The sequence below is a fragment of the Carcharhinus amblyrhynchos genome, chromosome 1 (assembly GCF_965287045.1).
Source record: "Carcharhinus amblyrhynchos chromosome 1, sCarAmb.v2.hapA, whole genome shotgun sequence".
NCBI classification, from domain to species: Eukaryota; Metazoa; Chordata; class Chondrichthyes; order Carcharhiniformes; family Carcharhinidae; genus Carcharhinus; species Carcharhinus amblyrhynchos.
Genome location: NC_137324.1, coordinates 81,659,457 through 81,680,545, shown reverse-complemented (window position 1 = coordinate 81,680,545; position 21,089 = coordinate 81,659,457). Strand labels below are relative to the sequence as shown.

The 21,089-nt window shown below is 40.4% G+C and overlaps 1 protein-coding gene across 2 annotated transcripts in view; it reads left to right on the top strand.

The window, feature by feature from the left end:
- The first annotated feature begins 571 nt into the window (after positions 1-571).
- Positions 572-21,089, top strand: part of LOC145349730 (magnesium transporter NIPA3-like) — a 31,548-nt gene continuing 11,030 nt past the window's right edge. Inside the window, exons 1-3 of one of the 2 annotated variants that reach the window (XM_080198274.1) lie at positions 572-645; positions 5,759-6,028; positions 12,885-12,941. In XM_080198274.1, coding sequence (XP_080054400.1) covers positions 5,893-6,028; positions 12,885-12,941 — 193 coding nt within the window. In that variant the 5' untranslated portion in view covers positions 572-645; positions 5,759-5,892. The other variant, XM_080198269.1, reaches the window with a different exon arrangement.

The following is a 21,089-nucleotide window of genomic DNA, read 5'->3' as shown; positions in this document are numbered from 1 at the left end:
CCAAAAAGTACCTAATTGTGGGTTGAGGTAGGCAGAAGGGATAATTACTGTGTGTGGGGGAACAAGTTAGTTGGGACTAAATATAGTTTGTTTGGGTGGGAGAGGGGGCTGATTACGATGCTTGTTGGGGTGGGAGGATGGCTAGTTATTGTGTGGCTATCTCTCCCTTTTGCAAAGGCACAGTGGGCCCTGACAAGCCATATGGCAGAGAGAAAGCCTGTGAAGAACAGGGTTGCTAGATTGATGGTGCACATACAGGTTCTTTCCCTTAGTTAGGTGGAATTCTTGCATGCCCCACCCAGCGCATTGCACTCCTTGTCTCACAAAGTGCCCCTCCTGTTATTTCTTCAGAGCTGGCCACCCTTGAGGACATTGCAATGTGATATTGTGGAATGTAGTTGAGACAATGATGTGCTGTGCGTGTGAATTGTAGGGTGGGGCAGCAGGCTATGGGACATCATGTGAGGTGTGTAATGCAATGTGGTATCGTGTAATATGAGATGGGGAGGTGTGGTGCAATGTTATGCAGCCCATAGGATACTCACTAACGCTGAGTGATAAATGGTTACCTGTAACGTGTGGCTGGAGGGCGGAGCCACAACAGAAATGCAAACAGCTCAAGGAAGCAAAAGCAGAAGTTCCCAGGTAATAGAGGTTAGCATTGGCAGAGCCGGCAACCAGAGGATAGGTCCGTGCAGTAAAGGGGGAAAAATAGTTGTAACATTTTCGAGAGAAACTTAACAAAAGGCATTTTGACTAAGATCAGATGAGTTTGTTTTGTTCAAATATCACTTCCAACCGCTAACGGAAATCATTCAATGGATCCAGGACACCAACAGTGTGTTGAGGGTAATGCCTTACAGCTTGTACTGCCGTTGTTCTGTCTAATGTTTCTGATGCGGTTAACGGAGAGATATGTTTTCCTGTGCAATGCAGCATTATTATTTGTACTGCGTAAATAATACAAGCCATTTCAAGTAGAAATATTTAATAATTTGACTTCAGTCCACAGGTGTTAACGTTTTGCAGGTTAGGTACAAGTTGTCCGATTTTGGCTGAGAAGTCAGAGTGAAATGACACATACATAACTTTGAAACAAGTCGTTTAGCTCAACTATTCTGCTTTGTTGTCTATCGTCTGACTGAGCCATAGTCCTAGTTCATTTTACTCTTCCTGTTTCCGTATACCACTCTTCCTTTTTTAACCATGTATTTAACCTAGTCTTAAGTGGTGACATGATTTTTAATTCAGTCACAAATTTTGGTAATTTCACAGCCTCATTAACCTCTCTTTTAAAAAAAAATCACCTTGTATCTAATTTTACACTATTCTAGATTGTTTCCAATGAATGCGCATTGTATTTCTGCTTACTCTTTTTTTTAGTTTAAATGATCAAATTACCATACAGCCTTCTCTGGTCTAATGAAGGCAAATCTGACATTTTCAAGTCCTCTTATTTGTATTCATTCATGCCAGGTATCTCCTTTAGTAATAGAGCAGTGTAACTGGCCCAATGCATTAACGCACTCTAGTACAGAGCTCAAAACTTCTCAATGTATTGGCATAAAACATTGTGTTCAATTAACTTTTATCCAATTAAGGTATGACTCTTATTAGAATTAGGGGAAAAAAAACTCATTCATCAAACCCACTTCATCCAACAAACCATGTAGAAGTTGCACTGTTATGATCTCTATTTTACTCCATTAATATGAATCATTAGATAATTAAATTTGCTTAATAATTAAAGATTATTCTAAAGTGAAATCTTCCAATAGCCTGTGAAATATCTCTTGGCCCCAAAATGAGTAAGTACTTTAAAAAAAACATAAATCTTGCAATTCAATTTGAATTAATCACCTTTAATTAGTTGTAATACTAAATAACATTTCCTTTGAGGGGAAAACTTTCACATCTATGGTATTTGTTCTTGAGTTCTGTGATCACAGTTTAAACTAAATAAACTTGCATCTAAATGCAATAAAAATATACACATTGTTTCCCCCATAGTTGTTGCATTATAATTTGGATAAATAGGTAGAGAAACATGTTTTTTTTGACTGATATTTTTAATTGAAAATGGAGAGCAAAGATTACAATCTAATGAGAATTTGTTCCAGTAAATGTGGCTATAATGGTGGTTGCTAATGGTGCATAGGGAAAATTATTTACAGACTTTTAGCGCATTGTCCAACTTAATATTGCACCTATTAAACATTAGTATTATACTTACAAGCTAAATGCCCTGTTGTACTGTAGGATTATTGTGTTTTGTGTCTCGAGCAAATATATCTTCATATTTATATTAATGTTGCTGCTTTTATAGAGGAGTTTGTTTAGAGTTTAATAGTGACACATCTACTCAGATGGCTGTCTTTAAAAGGCTTCTGCCCTCTCTGAGAAGGAATTGCTCAAATGAGAATAAATTTCTGAAATAAATTTGGGAATATCGGGGTTTCCCACTTACCTTCATTTTGTTCACATGTAACACTTAGTGTACATTTGCACCACAGCTACTCCTCAGAAACCAGATGATACGGTTTGATCTCCGAGTAGAATCCTGTTTACGTACTTGGGGGTTCTGGCTCATGTGTAATATTACAGTGTAGGTAAATCACTGATCTGCAAACAATCTCCTAATGCAGAATCTTAGGGTTCGACAAAGCAAAGAATGACTCCAAACGCTACTAGATTTCTGATATAAGAACAGAAGATGCTATAAAAACTCAGCAGGGCTGGCAGTGTCTGTAGAGAAAGAAACAGAATTATGTTTCAAGTACATATGACTTCTAGAAAGACAATTTAAAAAAAAACTGGATAAAAGAAAATTATTGTGGATGCTTGTATCTGATACCAAAAGAGAATGCTGAAAAATCTCAGGTCTGGCAATGTCTAAGGAGAGGAAAGAGCTGACATTTTGAGTCCAGGTGACTTTGTCAAAAGTAAAAGGCATAGAAAGTGGAAGATATTATACTGTAGGGTGAGGGAATGAAAGATGAATCATAGCCACAAAAACAAGAGGAAAGGCTACCAGAGGCAGGCCATAGAGAGAATAGAATGTGTGAATTGCCAAATGGCAGAGAAGCTGAAATTAGAGGGTTAACTGTGACAGATATTTTCTTTGTTGCCTGAAATGAGTTTCCAAGTTTTTAAAGCTAGGATGTGGTCATCCGGTGGTGGACAGGAGTAACTTGGTAAGGGTTCTTTACCTCTTCCCTTGGATGGTTGAGCCATTTAGATAGGACGTGGTCAGTAATTTAAATCTGTTGGTCCTTGTAATTTAGCCAGCATTAACTCCAATACTTTTTCTGAAGCAGTTCAAATAATTTAGCAAGAAGTCTGACAATGCTAGATTTAAGTCCAACTGATTTATTTGATAGTAAACTCACAAGCTTTTGGGGTTTGCCCCTTTGTCAGGTGAATGGAGAGTTCTGGCTTCAGACAGAGCATATAACAGCACAGACAGTTAATCTGCAATCTCTGGATGCTGGAAAATTTTTAGCAGGTCCAACAGCATCTGTGGAGAGAGAATAGAGCCAACATTTCAAGTCCGGATGTGTCATCTGGACTCAAAACATTAGCTCTGTTCTTTCTCTACAGATGCTGTAGGACCTGCTGAGATTTTATGACCTTATTTGTTTTTGTCACTGAAGTAGGGGGGTTGGAGGAGATGAAAATATTTCTGTGAAATGATGGCTAATTGGATTAATTCTTTCCCAACTGGGTTCAGAAGGGGCAGAATGCCTCCATGAATTGAAGCTTGTACGAGAGTAACTGTTGAGTTAGCTTTTGGGGAAATGATCCAGTTCCATTTTCAAATTCAAAAATCACATTTTCTTTTCTTACTAAGGATTAACAACCTGTTGAAAGGAAAGCACCAATTTTAATGCAAACATTGCTTTCAATGTTCATGTTTTGCACCTTCAAGGTTTTCATCCACTTATCTTTTATTCCCCTTTGTATTAGATATGTATATGTTTGCTATAGTTGCCTAAAGAACAACAGTGAACATACTTAAGCTATTGACTGGCAGTAAATTGCTTTTGTAAATTCTGAGGCTGTGAAGTTTGTTAATAAGGTTCCTGTGCTTGTTTGATTAAATTAGAATGCATCCAGTACACAGTGGGTCAAATCAGCAATTAAAAAGCAAGAATATATAATGTCATTAATGACCAAGTTTTGCACATACTCATCAAAATCCTCCAATGACCATTCTGGAAGCCAAAGAGAAGCCAGAATTGATTTTCCCCCATGATTTAGGGCTACCTCCAATATCTTTGCCCTACCCTATTCATACTGATTTCCAGTAGTGGATTTCTTTCCACTCAAGACTAAAGACATCTGTACAGGTCATCAATGCTGCATTTTCCTTCCAGTATTCCTAGTCTCCAATTTTAGCTGTGATCTGTTTTCTTTCCTGCTTCTTTGAATAAGGCCATCCCTTTCTTGAGCCCTTTTTCCTTAGTCTCCCTTACTATACAACTTTGGACCATGCAACTATCCCCACTCCATGACACTCAACTAACCCCTTAAGCTGGTTCACACTTTTAACATGTTTCTGTGATTGGACATGGCCCCTTTTCAAAATTAACTCTCTCTACAGAAAATGTAGCCTTAACCTTATCCATTCTCTTCAACTACTGTCCCATTTCCAACGCTGTTTTTGTATGTTAAGCCCTTAAATGTTTCATCACTGCCATTGCTCCCAAAGCGCTCTGTCACACCCCATCCACCTGTCTTTTGCTGACTGACCATGATAGAACATAAGAACATAAGAACATAAGAAATAGGAGCAGGAGTAGGCCATCTAGCCCTTCGAGCCTGCCCCGCCATTCAATAAGATCATGGCTGATCTGTCGTGGCTCAGTTCCACTTTCCCGCCCTCTCCCCATAACCCTTAATCCCTTCTCTTATCAAAAACCCATCAACCCGCTTCTTAAAAATATTTAGCGAGGCAGCCTAGCCTTGGCATTAAGTCAGAAATGACTTGCTCTGTAACTTGACAGATCTTATAGTATTTGATAGTCAACTGCCATTATCCTCTTTTGTTCCGCCTTCTGTGATGGCTTTCACGTGGTTGTAGTACTGCCTGTTGAAATGGACTGAGCGCGCCTCTGCCATTTTCCTCTGTGCCGCAATATAAGTAATTCTAGAGACCCCGTTCCCCCAGATTCTATCCTTGTTTCCCTTTGTCACATCTGAACGTGACTACAGCTTGCACCATTTCATTTTCAAATGAATAGTAACTAGGTGTTTTCAGATGTGTCAACATCTTGCCTAACCACATCTATGCAAGAAAGTCTTTAAAAATGCATTAAAATATATTTAGGTATGCAGAACAAACCTGCATAAACTGCCAAAAGGTTGTATTCAAATTTTTCAACCATTTGTGCGCACTTTTTGGAACTTAAGCTGAATAAATTCTCCCCTAAACAATATATATTTTGCTTAATTGCAAAAAAAAATATTAGATGAGGAAGGTACTTGTTAATTTTTGTTAAATCCTCACCTTATTTAAACATTTAATCATACTTGGCACAAGAAGGGCCAGTGTGACATACCATGACTTCATATTTCCTGATAGGAGTAGCTAGAAGCAGCAGCAGCCAATCACAGGCAAGATGTTAAAATTTAACTGTAGAAATTTCACATATATTGGTTATTATGTTTTGAATGTGGAATAGAAATGCTTTTATCCTGTAGGTCGCAAAGCTTGAAATATTAAATGGGTTTTTAAAAGGTTGTTTTCCTTCTACAGGTTCCTTCATTTCATTAACCTGCCATAATGCGACTCAGTGGGCTTTGTGTCAGATCATCAATATTACCAAAGTAAAAGATGGTCATCTCCACAAAACACATGAAAAATTCAATGGGACTGACTATGGAACAGTAATGTGGCCTGAAACACGGTACAACTTGTATATTGGGCTGGCCTTAGCAGTCACTTCTAGTCTCCTCATTGGCTGCAGTTTTATACTTAAGAAGAAAGGCCTCTTGCAATTATCTGAAAAAGGGATCACCAGAGCTGGTGAGTCATCCTTGTTTGCATTGTGAGCATTCCCTTAGTCTTGAGTTTCAAGTACTACATGTAATTTACTAGAACATTGGCATTTGCTAGAACATTGGCTTGGTGTAGTAAGCAAGATAAACCGTGCAAATTTATTCTCAATTTTTAAGGCGGATTGGATTTCCTAATAAACACAACAAATTCGGTACTCCATTTGCATGCATTAGCATCTCGTATGCTAATGAAAAGGCTACCTTCTAGGAATGAAGTACATCTTCCAAATTAAGTTTCCCACCAGTGAGAATTTAGAACATTCAGTTTTTCCACTGGATATAAGTGGTGTTCACCGCTGAGTTTCAACTGTTCTATAACTTTGAGGTCCATAGATATTGCTTTCTCCTTCTCGGGGACCTCACATAACTTCACTCGAGTACTGATACCAAACACCAAAGCTGGACAAAAGGATGCAGGTGATGGCCGGAAGTAGGACTTTGTAACATGGAAGTATGGAGTGAAGGCTGGATAGGGAAGACAGACTTGCAGCGGGGAGGTGCTCTGTCAGCAGAAGGAAGAGGGTGAGCGTTTCATGGGGGCAAGGTCATTGGTATTGACGGTTGGGACCTGGGGGAAGAATTTGGAGTATGGGTGAAAGAAGGGAACAGTCACAGTAAAAAGGGGTGATGTGATGCTTTAGAATGGCAGGTCTAAGGTGAGAGTCCAATAGTAAAGTCTCATCGGTTGGTTCAGAGAGGAGGACAATGCAGGTGGTTCAGATAATGGAAGGGGGCAGGGCCAGGGTGGCACGAGGATGGTAATGGGCATTTTTTTTTCTGTGGGAAGGAAAAGTAAGTGAAGGTGGATTGTGATAAGTTTCAGGCAACTGGTGGAGGTTCAGGAAAACCATTGAGAGGAATGGTAATGATGGAGTGTAGGGGTGGTGTAGTGAGTTTGAAAGGTGACATGCAACATTTTTCCAAACTGGGCTTGATGCAGTTGGTCAGTCAGTGAAATCTCTTGATGGGAGGAGGGTCTTTTGGGTGGGTGGAGTTCGTGGCCAACACAAGTAGTTGAATAAAGGGACACCTTTTTAAAGGGAACCTTCCACACACCTGACGAAGAAACACTGTTTCCCAAAGCTGGTGAGATTACTATCAAATAAACTGGTTGGACTCTAATCTGGTGTTGTGAGACTTCTTACTGTGTTTACCCCAGTCCAATGCTGGCATCTCTACATCTTGGAAGTATAGCCAGTGTCTCGTTTATCTAGAGATAAGCAAAAGGCAGTGTTGAGGGTGCTGTCATTAGCCCCGGGTGACTCACATCTGCCAGCTTCTCCAGTGTGAGCTACAGCCTCAGGAACTCTGGGTGAGTAATACGGAGCTCCTGGCCTGTAGTGAATGTCTGGCCGGATGCTGCCTTATGTATGCTGCGTGAACCTTCAACACCATGAGTTAATGGTGTGGTGGTGACTTCCTGCCCCCAGCCACGCAATTCACTGAGTTCCTCGGGGATGCATAATTAACTAGTGCAAAAGATGATGATAGTGTGTGTTACCCACCCCTCCACCAGCAGAAATCATGCTGACCATCCCTCCCATCATCAGATTTGGTCTCCACAAAGGCAAATTCCACCTGTGGTATAATACCCAGATTTTCATGAAAACAATTAAGTTACAATATGGATACAGACCACTTGTCCCAAATAGTACATTCTGCCATTTTCTTTCACATGAGCTGTAATCCTAATCCCATCAATTTGTTCTTGTGTCCTTTGATTCCTCTTCACTTTCAACCACCTATCCGGCCCATTCTTAAATATTTACGTGGTCACAATTGATGACTCCTGGCATTGCTTTACTGATGACTGAGGAGGAGCCTATTATCATGCTTGAATTACCTGTTTTTAGTGGTGAGACACACCCAGCAATGTTCCACATTATTGCGTAGTTTCCAGCATTACAACTGCACTGGAGTAGCTTGGCTAGTTGTGACATGCAGTTTGTCAGTACTGATCAGCCTGGATGTAATCAGCACTTTACTGTATCCAGTGAATTCTGATGCTTTATGTTGTACTAACATCTTGACCTTGATATTTACAGGGAGTGGGAGAGGGCATGAGAAAAAGTGCACAAATTCAGCGAAATGAAAACCCTGCCAATATAAGTTTATTTAGTCGTGTCACAAGTAAGGCTTAAATTAACATTACAATGAAGCTACTGTGAAAAATCCCCTAGTTGCTGCACTGTGGCGCCTGTTTGAGTACACTGATGGAGAATTTTCATGGCCAACGCACCTAACCAGTACGGCTTTGGACTGTGGGAGGAAACCCACACAGACACAAGGAGAATGTGCAAACTCTGCACAGACAGTGACCCAAGCTGGGAATTGAACCTCGGTCCCTGGCGCTGTGAGGCAGCAGTGCTAACTACTGAGTCACCATAAGTAAAAGTTCCTGGTGTCTGACAGCTGGCCAGATTCACAGCCAGAATTATACAGCAAGAAACTGCAGCTGAGGGTATGTGGGAATCCTGGCATTTCAAGATCAGAGAGGCTGAGGTTGGATGTTGCCTTAATTGGAGAAGGTTCAGGGTTCATTGAGATGCCTCGGGGGGTTATGTATTTCTGCTCTTTCTAGTCCATAGGAGAGAAAGAAATGTATTAACGTTTATATTGATTTCTTATAGCTAGTCTGCTCTTGTGCAGTGGTTCTGCAGACAGTATCACACCCTATTACATCATGACACTGAAAACATCATTGTGTTGTAACTTCTTAAAATTTTAAGTAGGCCACTGACAGCCTTTCACAGGAATCTTATTGATGACCTGAATAACAGCCGTTATTATGACAGGAGCCAGGAATTGGTAGGTTTGAGGTTAGATTGAAAGATTTTCTCCCCTTCTCCAATCCTTCTCTGCCTTTATGGTGAGGTGGAGTGGGGAAGCAGGGAATAGAGAGCAGAGCGTGAGGCTGAGATTTTTATTTTTTTGGCAGTTCCTTTATTAACCAAAGATCAGTGCAGCTTAACTTGGTGCAACATTAAACTTTTCTATTTTGTGCCATCTGTGACAAAACAATATATTCATATATATATTTCATGTACATAATATTCAAGGTTTGAGTACTTCCCCTTCATGCACTCCACTCATTCTGACGTCTTTCCTGTTAGCTGTGGTCAGTGGCAGCACTTCTTCTGCCTGAGTCAAAGATTGAGGTTCAAGTACCTCAGCACATAATCTACAGCTGATAGTCCAACGCAGTCTTGATGTGTTGCTTAATTTTAAAAATAAGATATAAAACCAATGCCATTTTCTTTGCTTTTTTTCAAAAAACAGACTTTATCCATAATATGTAATCGTGCAGTCCAATTGTCACAGCTCACAAGATGACGGCAAGGCCAACTAGATGAGTTAGGATGTCCCTCTCAATTGACAGTGCAGATTACATCTCCATTTGCATTACATTAAACATTTCCTGATACATATAGCCCAACGGGTTTCCAACTCATTTCAGCTACTCTGTGCACAATGACAGAAGGGCTGTAAACTGTGCTCTTTACGATGCCTACACCAAACATCAGTGCATCCTTCAGCACATAGAATGGTTACAGAGCAAAGAGTGGCCATTCAGCCCATCATGTCCATGCCAGCATTCAGAGCAATTCGGACAGTCCCTACTTTTCCCTATAACCCTACAGATTTTTTTCTCTTTAGGTGCTTATCCAGTTATCGTTTGGAAATCACATTTGAATCTGCATCCACTGAGGTAATGCTTTCCAGAATAAAATGCTTTTTTCTCGTATTGTAATTGGTTCTTTTGAAAATCACCGTAAATTGGCCTCCTCTGTTTCTTAATACTGACAATGAGCACTATTTCTTTCTTTCTACTCTGCCAGACCCCTCTATAATTTTGAATACCTGTATCAAGCCTCACTGAAGAAGCTGAAGTCTCAAATCCTTGAAACCATTTCCTGAAATCGTTTCTGCAAGCTCATCAAAGCATTCACGTCCTTCATAAAATAGTGACCGGAACTGGACATGATACTGCAGCTGAGGCCAAACCAGACTTGTACAAAGAATCAACATAACTGCCTTGCTGTTGTAATCAGTCTCAACTTATCAAACCCAGGATCCCATGTGTCTCATTAACCACTTTTGCAAACTCCCCCACCACCTTCAGCAATTTGTTCTCCTATATCCCCAGTTCTGTCTGTTTCTGCCCTCTTTAGAATTGTAACTTTTATATTGCATCTATTTGCTCGCTCTTCAAAATGTATCACTTCGCATTTCCTTGAATTAAATTTCACCTTACATTTATTCATTCTCCTTATCTGTCTGACTCCTGGTTGTCCTGGACCTTGGAATATGCCACTGTACAATACTGGGTCATGATTAGCTCTTTGCACTGTAAGACTAATAAGTTTCAAGCAGACCAAAGAAAGTCTTTTACTGAGATTGGAACATAGGAACATAGGAATTAGGAGCAGAAGTAGGCAAATTCTGCCCTTTGAGCCTGCTTTGCCATTCAATAAGGTCATTGCTGATCTCTCCTATGATTCAGAGGGGTCAGGACAGTGACTAGATTGCTGAGCAGAAACTAGGAATAATGGGGTAATGTCCCATCTCCGTTAAGAGTTAAGAACCAGATCATCAGGTGGATGTGTGCTCTCAGTTCAGTCTTACTGTACATGAGGCAGATTTGTCCCTGACCTTTTATCTACACAGTGCTAATCACCAGAATTGGCTTCTATTTTATCTGGAGATCAAATGGACCACATATAAGATATCAGATAAGAGGAGAAAACCTACTCAATATCACTCTCATCCTGATGGTCAGTTTTCTGTGCAGCTGCATCAAGCTATACATAAATCCTTAGTAGACAAACAAGAAATGTCACTCTGCATTAAGGTTTGATCTGTCCCAGGATAGCTCTGGCCCCATTTTTTTTAGTAGAATGTTACATTCCGATGATCCATGCCACTTGTCTCTGAAAAAATATCAGTAGGATATCAAGGACGAAGAAGATCCCAGAAGGGTCTGAGACATCAGGTAGAATTTTCAAACAACCAAAGAGATGTTGCTATCTGATGGTGAGAAGGGCTGTCCGGTCAGGAGACATCCGATATCTCACGACCGCTGAACGCTGTCTGAGGCTAATACAGTGCGGAAAAGACCATCTTTTTCTGGAATGTGCGTTTGCAAAGAAATCTAGAAATAGATGCAATGGTTTCTGATAGAATCATAGAATACCCACAGTGCAGGAGGAGGCCATTCACCCCATAGAACCTGCACCAACAACTATCCAATCCAGGCCCTATCCCTGCAACCCCAATGTTTTACCCACCAATCCCCCCAACACTAAGGAACAATTTAGCATAGCCAATCAACCTAACCCGCACATCTTTGGAGTTTGGGAGGAAATCCACGCAGACTGACAGCTGATCTAAGCAAATGATGATAACTTCACCCATGTACAGGGAGCTGTTAACCTTAGAGTGCTGCCTGCAACGTTACCCTTCATATGCCCTTATCCTTCCTAATAGACTAAGCAACAAGCCTTGATACAAAGCACACCTGGAGAATAAGTGTATGTAAAAAGATATAATGACACTGTAGGAAGCAGGGAGTTCCCCGGGTCTCCTTGTTGATATTCTCCTTATCTACAACATGCCCAAAAACATTGGTTTGTGTTTCATCTGATTGCAAATAACAGTGTAAGCTTAGAGATGTGATGAAGCACAATATAAAAGTAATTCTTGTTTTCTATGTGAAATGAAGTGGCTGTATATATTTGGTCTCATTGTTTCATTAGTGGACTGTTAATGCTTGCGTTACAATTTGGAACAAATATCACAAATAAATGAAAAGTATTTGTCATTTGGAGGACTTGGATCCAGATTGACTAACATAACGAAGTAATGAAGATGGATAGCTAATATGATTTTGCCAACACTGACAAGAGAACATTAGTTGCAGCAGATTGCTATTTAGTAATTTGTGTAGTGTCCAGCTATGCAATCCAGTTTGTCATTTGGATTCAGCAGCTAAAAATATAAAGGCTTTGACTTTTTAAAATTGTTTTCTGCAAATACAAGAATTTGACTGGTAATACAAAAATGGAAATAATGCAACGTACAGAAGAAGGTTGTTTTACATTCTTCTAATACGATTTTGATATTTTTCTGTTCTTCCCCCGCCCCCCCCGCCCCCCCCTCATCTTTTGCTCTGAAGCAATAAAGGCCCACATCAGTGAATTAAAGAAAAGTCATAGAAATTTGACAAAGTCATGTGGATGCAGTTTTAAGTTCAACATTAATTGATAAGGTTCTTTGGTCCAAATTCCAACACCACTTTGGCAACTTAATTATCTCTTCTGTTGGTTGCACCTGGAATTATAAGTCAAGTAACTACAATCAATGAATTGACCAATTTTATGTACTGTGTAAGTAATAAATAAACTTTGGTATAATTTTCTGACTTGTCAATATTTAAAATTAAAATATCAACACAGTTCATAATTTTATATAAATTTATATTCCTTCAAATATTTACTCATTTTGCAGTGGTATTTTAAATACTATTTTAAGAAAATAACATTTGTTTTATGGACTTTTGAAAAACCTTGAGTTTCTCAAAGGTGGTTTTCTTAATATTTCAAAATCCTGGTCCGAAGAGAAAATCTATAACTTGTGTTGGCTTGTCTCTTGACTAATGTTTTGTGTCCAAGTGAAGAGATTAAAGTTAATGATCCTTAACAAATGCAATGAGCATTTATGGGGTGGGAAATCACTAACATTTGGTGTTCCCACTGACAGCAGCTGTCAGGGCAAACATAGGCTCAAATTCATTCCATCATTCTGATTGTTCTGTAATTTTGCAGGTGAAGGAGGATATGCCTATCTAAAAGAATGGCTGTGGTGGGGAGGACTCCTTTCGAGTAAGTATTTTTTAATACACTTTTTGGATTTTAACTTAAGCCTCAAACAAAAAATAAAATATATTAAAGAAGTGTTCAAAAGGAGTTTGTGGTTATCCAAGGGCACTTTAAAATCATTGAATCTCAGTGCAGAAGGAGGCCATTTGGCCCATCAAATCTGCACCAGGCCCTATCCCCATAACCCCATGCATTTACCCTTGCTAGTCCCCCTGACACTAAGGACCGATTTAGCATGGCCAATCCACCAAACTTGCACATCTTTGGAGCGTGGGAGGAAACAGGAGCACCCAGAGGAAACCCACGCCAATACCAGGAGAATGTGCAATCTCCACACACAGTGACTCAAACCAGGAATTGATTCCAGGTCCCTAGCGATGTAAAACAGCAGTGCTAACCACTGTGCTACTTTTCACTGTAGGTGATTATGTCTCACATTTCCAAGTTTAATTTAAATGATTTATTTTTATGGTGAGTTATAATGGTCGCAGCCATTGATCAACTGCACACTTTTTAATGGTTGGTATATCAATAAGAGCCAAACAAGCTGACAAAGGGCTGGGATTGAGGGTGGGGAGCAGAAGATGCACTGCGCCACAAAGTTGGAATTCAAAGCTCAATAGAAAGTATACAGCCAGTTGTTAGTTATCATATGCCAACCATTGACCCAGACAATGTATTATGCACTTTTACAGTTGAAACATTAGGACCAATTTTTTCATATGTGTACTTTTGTCAAGAAGTCTTTCTTACCATAAGTGCATGTTGTGATTTAGCAAGCATGAACCCTATGATTTTCTCAATGTGCACCCCTTAGTATTTTGAATGCATTCAGGATAGTTTCCTGTTGCATTATATATCCTAGAACTGATGAGATTGCATGCCATATCAGATATAGTTATGAGTAATTAGCCAGATTTATCTAATAGCAATCATAATATGATTGAGCTCATCATAGTGCTTGAAAGAAAGGAAAAACAAAACAGCTACTAAGATTCTAAATTTAAGGCTGCAATGTGATACAGTAAGAAGTCTCATAACACCAGGTTAAAGTCTAACAGTGAGTGGTGTTTGCTACCAAATAAACCTGTCGGACTTTAACCTGGTGAGACTTCTTACTGTGTTTACCCCAGTCCAACTCTGGCATCTCCACATTGTGGCTGCCAATGGCAATGTGATGAGACAGAGGCTGTGCAGAGGAATATCAGTTAATGGGTGAAAGGCAATGGGAGGCCATCAAAAAATAAGTTGTGGCACAAATCCAGCTTATAACCCTAAGAGACTGTGTGCCAGAACAGACAGTATGGACAACAAAAGAAAAAACATACAAAAATGGAAAATGTAGTACCCACAAATAGGAATGATGCAAAGGATGACAAAAAAGGAAGACCTGCAAAAAGAGAGAATGAAAAGAAACTTGCAAGGGATATCAAAATCAACACACAATTATACTGGGAAATAGAGAATGGCCAGGTGCTTTTGAAGACTAAGTGACATTGCCAGTTCAAATAAGGAAATAGTTAACATGTTGAACAATTATTTTGCATCAGTGTTGAATCAGGGCCAGGGGTCCACCAAAATAAGAGTAAGAAGAAAATAAAGAATAAAGAACAAAGAACAACGCAGCACGGGAAACAGGCCCAACGAGCCTGCGCCGCCTTTTTAACACTGAGTCCCCTCTCCACCCCATGACCCTTGTCTATGCTTACGGCATTCCACATTGAGGGAAGACTAATTTAAGGATTTTTTTTTTGCTAGGCCTACTGATAGTTTTTGTGAGCTGCCTTCCGCAATGTCTTCCCTCAACGCTTGGGCCTCTCATAAACCAACAATAGCACACACCTCCCTACTCCTACATGTTCATGGCTCAAATTTCCTCTTCTTCCTTTCTTGAACTTTCACCTTCATTGAGCCTACCCACCCCGAATGACTATTTCCAGACTTGTCACTCTTTTCACTTTCCTTTTCATCATCTAAACCACCCTCCACCAAATCATTACAAAATCACTAAGTTTACCGCTTGCTAAATTTCTTCTAAAAATTCTGCTCCCTGTTCCAACATTGCCTGAACCCCATTATTGTCAGGTGCAGAGCATTCACTTCAGTGTTTTGACTTTTACAAGTATCCAAAAGGTGCATTTTTCTTTTCAATTGTCTATTATATATGATGAAACAGAAATTCCATTTCCTTCACTTGAGTGAAAAATCTTCCAGATCAGATGGATTTCATCCTAGGGTTGTAAAGAAAGTAGATGAGAATATTGCAGATGCCCTAAATATATTATTCTAAAGTATTTGCAATTCTGTAACCATTCCTTTCAGTTGGAAAATTTTGCCTATCACTCCACTATTTCAGAAAGGTGAGAGAGGAAACCAGATAATTATTGTCTGCTCGGCCTAACATCTGTTGTCAGGAAATTACTACAGTATATGTTAAGGAGAGGGTGATGGACACTTTAAGTTTTCAGCTACTCTGAGAGCCAGCATGGATTTTTAAAGAGTTGAATGTTTTTGAAATATTGAGGGATATTATTTGTATTGATTTTTTCAGAAGGAATTTGCTAAAGTTCCTCATAATATGCTGCTAGCTAAAGTTGAAGTTCATGGAACTGAACATAAATTATTGACCTGGTTGGGAAATTAGCTGAATGGGAGGAAACAGAGTAGGGATAATGCGGAGGTAATTTATTTGGCAGTATGTGACTCATGATGTCCTGGAAGGACCTGTGCTGTGGACTCAACCAGTCACTATGCCAGAGCAATGCAATGGGCTAGGAGAATCCCCCCATGATCTCTCTAACCAATGGAAGATGTTCTGGAAGCTAAATGGCCCACTCCTGTTCATATATTCTTTCGATTGAGACTCCACTCGAGTTGACGGCCGGTTAGCTCAGATGCTTAAAACATAGTGATGATGAAACCAAGGTCATGGGTTTGATCCCTGTACTGGCCAAGTGTAATTATCTGTCTCTGTGCAGTCCAGGCTGATGTTATGTATAGTGAAAATCCCTTTGGCACAGTTGTTTTCAGTAATTCCCCTCAGTCACATCGCAGCCACATTTTCTCATTGAATCTTTGAGAATACTGAAAGACCTGGATAGAATGGACGTGGGGAAGATGTTTCCATTAGTAGGAGAGATTAAGATCCGAGGGTACAGCCTCAGAGTAAAGGGACAACCCTTTAAAATCGAGGTGAGGAAGAATTTCTTCAGTCAGAGTGTGATGAATCTATGGACCTTATTGCCACAGTAGGCTGTGGAGGCCAGGTCATTGAATGTTTTAAGACAAGAGAGAGAGAGAGACAGGTTTGGTTGGTAAGGGGATCAATGGTTATAGGGAAAAGGTGGGAGAATGCAGTTAAGAAAATTATCAGCCTGATCGAATGGCAGAGCAGGTTCGATGAGCCGAATGATCTAATTCTGCTTTTGTACCTTGCGGTCCACGCAAGAGGCATACATTCAGAATATCTTCCCCAGTACATCTGCTCCAATTTCTGACATGCTGTACAAAATACAGCACCTTATTTATTATTGGGCGCAATGAAAACATAAAATATTTGTTGTAAAAATTTGTTTGCACATTTGCATAAGGTTCTGAGATGCACCATAAAAAACGGCAAAACAACTACGTGCAACCATAAACCACTGATAGCACAGAGATCATTTGACATATTGTGGCCAATCACTTTGAAACTAATCCAGTTGCCCTGTTTTCACCTGATGGTTCAGCATCTAATATTGACACAAGTATGTAATGTCAACCTTCTCTAATCTACAGTGAACATGATGCTTGCCAAAAGCCATTGAGAGAACTATTGCAGTACAAAACCTCCTTGGCTGGCAAAAGTTCCAAATTCTTAAGGGAATGTATGGGTCTCTCAAAATATCAAACTCTTTTTAAAAAAAAAAGTATCCTTTCATGGGATGTAGGTGTCACTGATAAAGCAGTATGTTGCCCATCCCTAGTTACTCTTGAGTTGAGTGGCTACCTAAGCCATTTCAGAGGGCTGTGCAGTGGCCATTGCCATGGATCTGGACCTGACTCAGGTGTGTATATGTAAGTCAGACCAGAAAAGATGGCAGATTTCCTTCCCTAAAGAGCATTAGTGAAGCAGATAGCTTTTTACAATCACCATCACTGAGACTAGCTTTCAGTCCCACCAGCTGCTGTGGTGAGATTTGAACCCGTGTCCCCAAAGCATCAGCCTGTCTGGATTACTAGTTCAGTGACATTACCACTACACCACCATTTCCCCACAAGAGGGTCTGAGATCCCCTAGATCCTGAAACTCAGACTGTCACTCTTTTCCAGATCTTACAACCTGTAGTAATAAAAAGTGCTAGGAATGTAGGAACAAGAGTAGACAATTGAGTCTGTTCTGCTATTCAGTTAGATTGTCTAATCTCAACTGCATTTGTCTGCCTTGCTCCTTAACCCTTGCCTAATAAAAATGTACACATCTCAGTTTTGAAATTTTCTTTTGGCTCAGCCAAAACAACATGGTGGCAGAGATTGCTCCAGAATGCCATTACTGTTATGACGAGGAGCTGGCTCTTTAATAAAAGTAAAAGCAAATTACTGCGGATGCTGGAATCGGAAACCAAAAGAGAAAACACTGGAAAATCCCAGCATGTCTGGTAACTTCCATAAGGAGAGAAAAGAGCTGATGTTTTGAGTCCAGATGACCCTTTTGTCAAAGCTAAAAGGTATAAGAAGTAGGAGATATTTATACTGAGAGAATAAAAGATGAGTCATAGCCATAGAAACCAGGGGAAAAGACTTCAAATAGTTGTCCACAGAGAGAATAAGGATATGAATGGCCAAGCAGCAGAGGAGCTGTAAGTTGTGACAGTTGAAAATGTTGGGGGTGGGGGGCTGGGGAGATGGGACAGAGGTAGAATGTAGAGAAGGAGAAGTGGGGGGAGGAAAAGTAAGGGAAGGGGAAAGGTGGAGAGTAAAAGAAGGGGGGGAAGAAAACTGAAGAAAAATAATAAAGAAGTAAGAGGTAGAGAACGATTAAAAAAAACAAAATAGAACGAAAACAAAGGGAGCCAAGTTGGGGTATAGCAAATCATCTGAAGTTGTTGAATTTGATGTTGCGAACGGAAGGCTGTAAAGTGCCTAGCTGGAAGATGAGATGCTATTCCTCGAGTTTGCGTTGAGTTTCACTGGAACATTCTTTAATGTCCTTGCTCCAATTTTACAGTTATGTCCTCATTGTGAATTCCCCAACCAGAGGAAATAATTTCTGTTCTTCTACTTTTTAACACCTCCGTTACAAGGCCACTTGTCAGGGTTTATTCACCAGAGTCATGTATTAACAGGCAATCCCTAAAGCAAACCATTCCCCATGGGGCATAATCACTGTCTCTCATCAAAGACCAGATGCAAACTGTTCAGTTCACAGCTTTGTCTCAGGGGTAAGATCTATCACTCTTGGTATTTTGCCTTGCAAAGTTGCAGTTCCATCTGGTGTTGTTCCTTTGAGAATTCCAACTGCTGCTCCTGACTTCGGGTACAATATTTTTGCCAGAAGGGTGACTGAATTATTGCAATGTTCTAGGAAGCAGCTGCAGAGCTTGAAAACAATCACAAGACTGACTTGCAAAGTGAGAAAAGTCAACGTAAGGAACACACCCTGTTCAGACTAGGGTTACTAATCTTCTATATTGTCTTAAAAGTCTCCTGGGCATTGCCTTGAGCAAGACTACAGAAAAATTTTAAAGAAGTTTTCATTTTCTTAATACCCTTTTCTGTTTATTAGATATAGTTTTGGAGATTAGGATGAAAAGAAAGTTGTAAAAAAAAACTCCTCCTCCTGTCTAACTATCAATGATCACCCAATTGGGTGAGGCACTATGATGATGGACATGTTGTCTGACCAATAGTGCAAGTATAGGGACCACGGCTGTTGGAAGCAAGAGGTAAAATAATAATTGACCTTCAGGAATAAATTGAGTTGGCAAACTGAGCTCAGACAACAGGCCATATAATAAAACCTATTAACCACAGCAATTTTCTTGTTCCATCTGAGCTTAAATCGTTTACTAATCATGCAGTTGAGTTTCTTGATGGAGGTCCCTGCTGCAACATCGGGCTACAGTGGGCCTCACAAAGGTATTTCATCATTTATTGTCAACATCCAAGATGGCATCAGAGTGAGGCGACTTCTTGTAAGCTGTGCCCAGCATACCTTCTAATTCTATCTTTTACACTCATTCCACACTTCTAAAACTTCATTTAATAGTACATTCTGCACTTCCTCGTTTCCTTCTGTTTTGTCTGTAAAGCATGCAAGAAACTTTTCACTGTATGCAATACATGTGATGATAATAAATCAAATCATTTTGAACCCTGGTGGAGGACCATCTGCAAATGAATCACTTTGGATGCACTTTAGGGGCTGTGGGAAAGTTTGTCCTTCACTTTATATGTCTGAGGCTTGATCATATTGTGTGGAGATGCTAGCATTGGACTGGGGTAAACGCAGTAAGAAGTCTCACAACACCAGGTTAAAGCCCAAGAGGTTTACTTGGTAGCAAAAGCCACTAACTTTCAAAGCACTTGCTGCTCCTTCATCAGGTGAGTGGGAGTTCTACAGTGGATGAATGAACACCGCTCGCCAATCACCAGGCAAGACTGTTCTCTTCCGTTTGGGGAACATTTCAGTGCTCACGGGCATTTGGCCTCTGATCTTTGGGTAAGCGTTCTCCAAGACGGCCTTCACGACACAGGACAGTGCAGTTGCTGAGCAGAGACTGATAGCCAAGATCCACACAGATGAGGATGACCTCAGCCGGGATCTTGGGTTCATGTCGCACTATGTGTAACCCCCACGACTTGCCTGGACTTGTAAAATCTAACAAACCGTCCTGTCTGGAGACAATACACATCTCCTTAACCTATGTTTAACACTCTCTCCACTCACATTGTCTGTACCTTTAAGACTTGATTAGCTGTAAAGACTCATATTCCAATCATTATTCTGTAAATTGAGTTTGTGTCTTTGTGTGCCCTGTTTGTGATCAGAATTCCCACTCACCTGACAAAGGGGCAGCAAGCACTCCGAAAGCTAGTGGCTTTTGCTACCAAATAAACCTGTTGGACTTTAACCTGGTGTTGTGAGACTTCTTACTGCTTGATCATATTAGCAGCACTGGCTGTTGAGAGGGACAAATAATAATGTCTAATGAAATTCCCAAGGCATTTACCCTGTGGAATGGAGAATATTGTGGAGGGGATACTGTGGAGGGCATGCTGATCCCCCATCATGTGTAATTTTTTTTTTTGGTGAAAATTTAAGAGTTGAGGGATCATTTCTGGGCACAATCTTACCATTGGATTTCTGACTAAAGTGTAATGGCAGTCATTTTAAACAATTATCACACGAGCAAGTTTCTCACCTAAAGCAGGCACCCTGGTTTGGGGTCTTCCAGTGGAACCACTGCTCTGCAGATCAACCTCATCTCTACAATTATGTAACATTATTCTTTTGCAGCACCTCCTAAGGGGTGGAACTGAAAGGTAAAGGGACGGAAGTTACCCAGAGCTTTCCACATGTTTTCTGAAGTGATCACTGGGGATATCTCAGTAGTGGAAAGGTACAGGGTAAGAAAGATGTGGCCCAAATTAAGCCCTCTTCCTGCTCCTTTGCAAACTCAGCTTATTCCACAACTGAAGCCTGTGTGATATCATCCTGCCACATGCTGGTACTACTGCAATGGGATAGCAAGGGAGTCAACTGGGTTTCCAATCCTTGTCCCTTCACTATACTTTATGTCTATAAAGGCACCCAAGGGTGGGTGGCCAAAATCCCTGTTAATGCAGCAGTGATTTGGTGGAAGGTCTCCTCCATTTTTCTTTTTCAGCGATCCATCTCTGCCAGAAAGTAGCTGGTTTACTGGAGGAAATATCAAATCACTTTAAAATGTGCACAATTCTGCACTAACAGAATTGAGAATTTGAGGCATAGACGGTGGATAGCTGGGGGCTTTTCCCAGGGTGGAAGTGTCAATTACAAGGGGGCACATGCTCAAGGTGAGAGGGGGGAAGTTTAAGGGAGATGTGCAGGGGAAGTTTCTCATGCAGAGTGGGAGCTGGTAGAAGCAGGCACATTAGCAACATTTAAGAGGCATCTGATGGGTACATGAA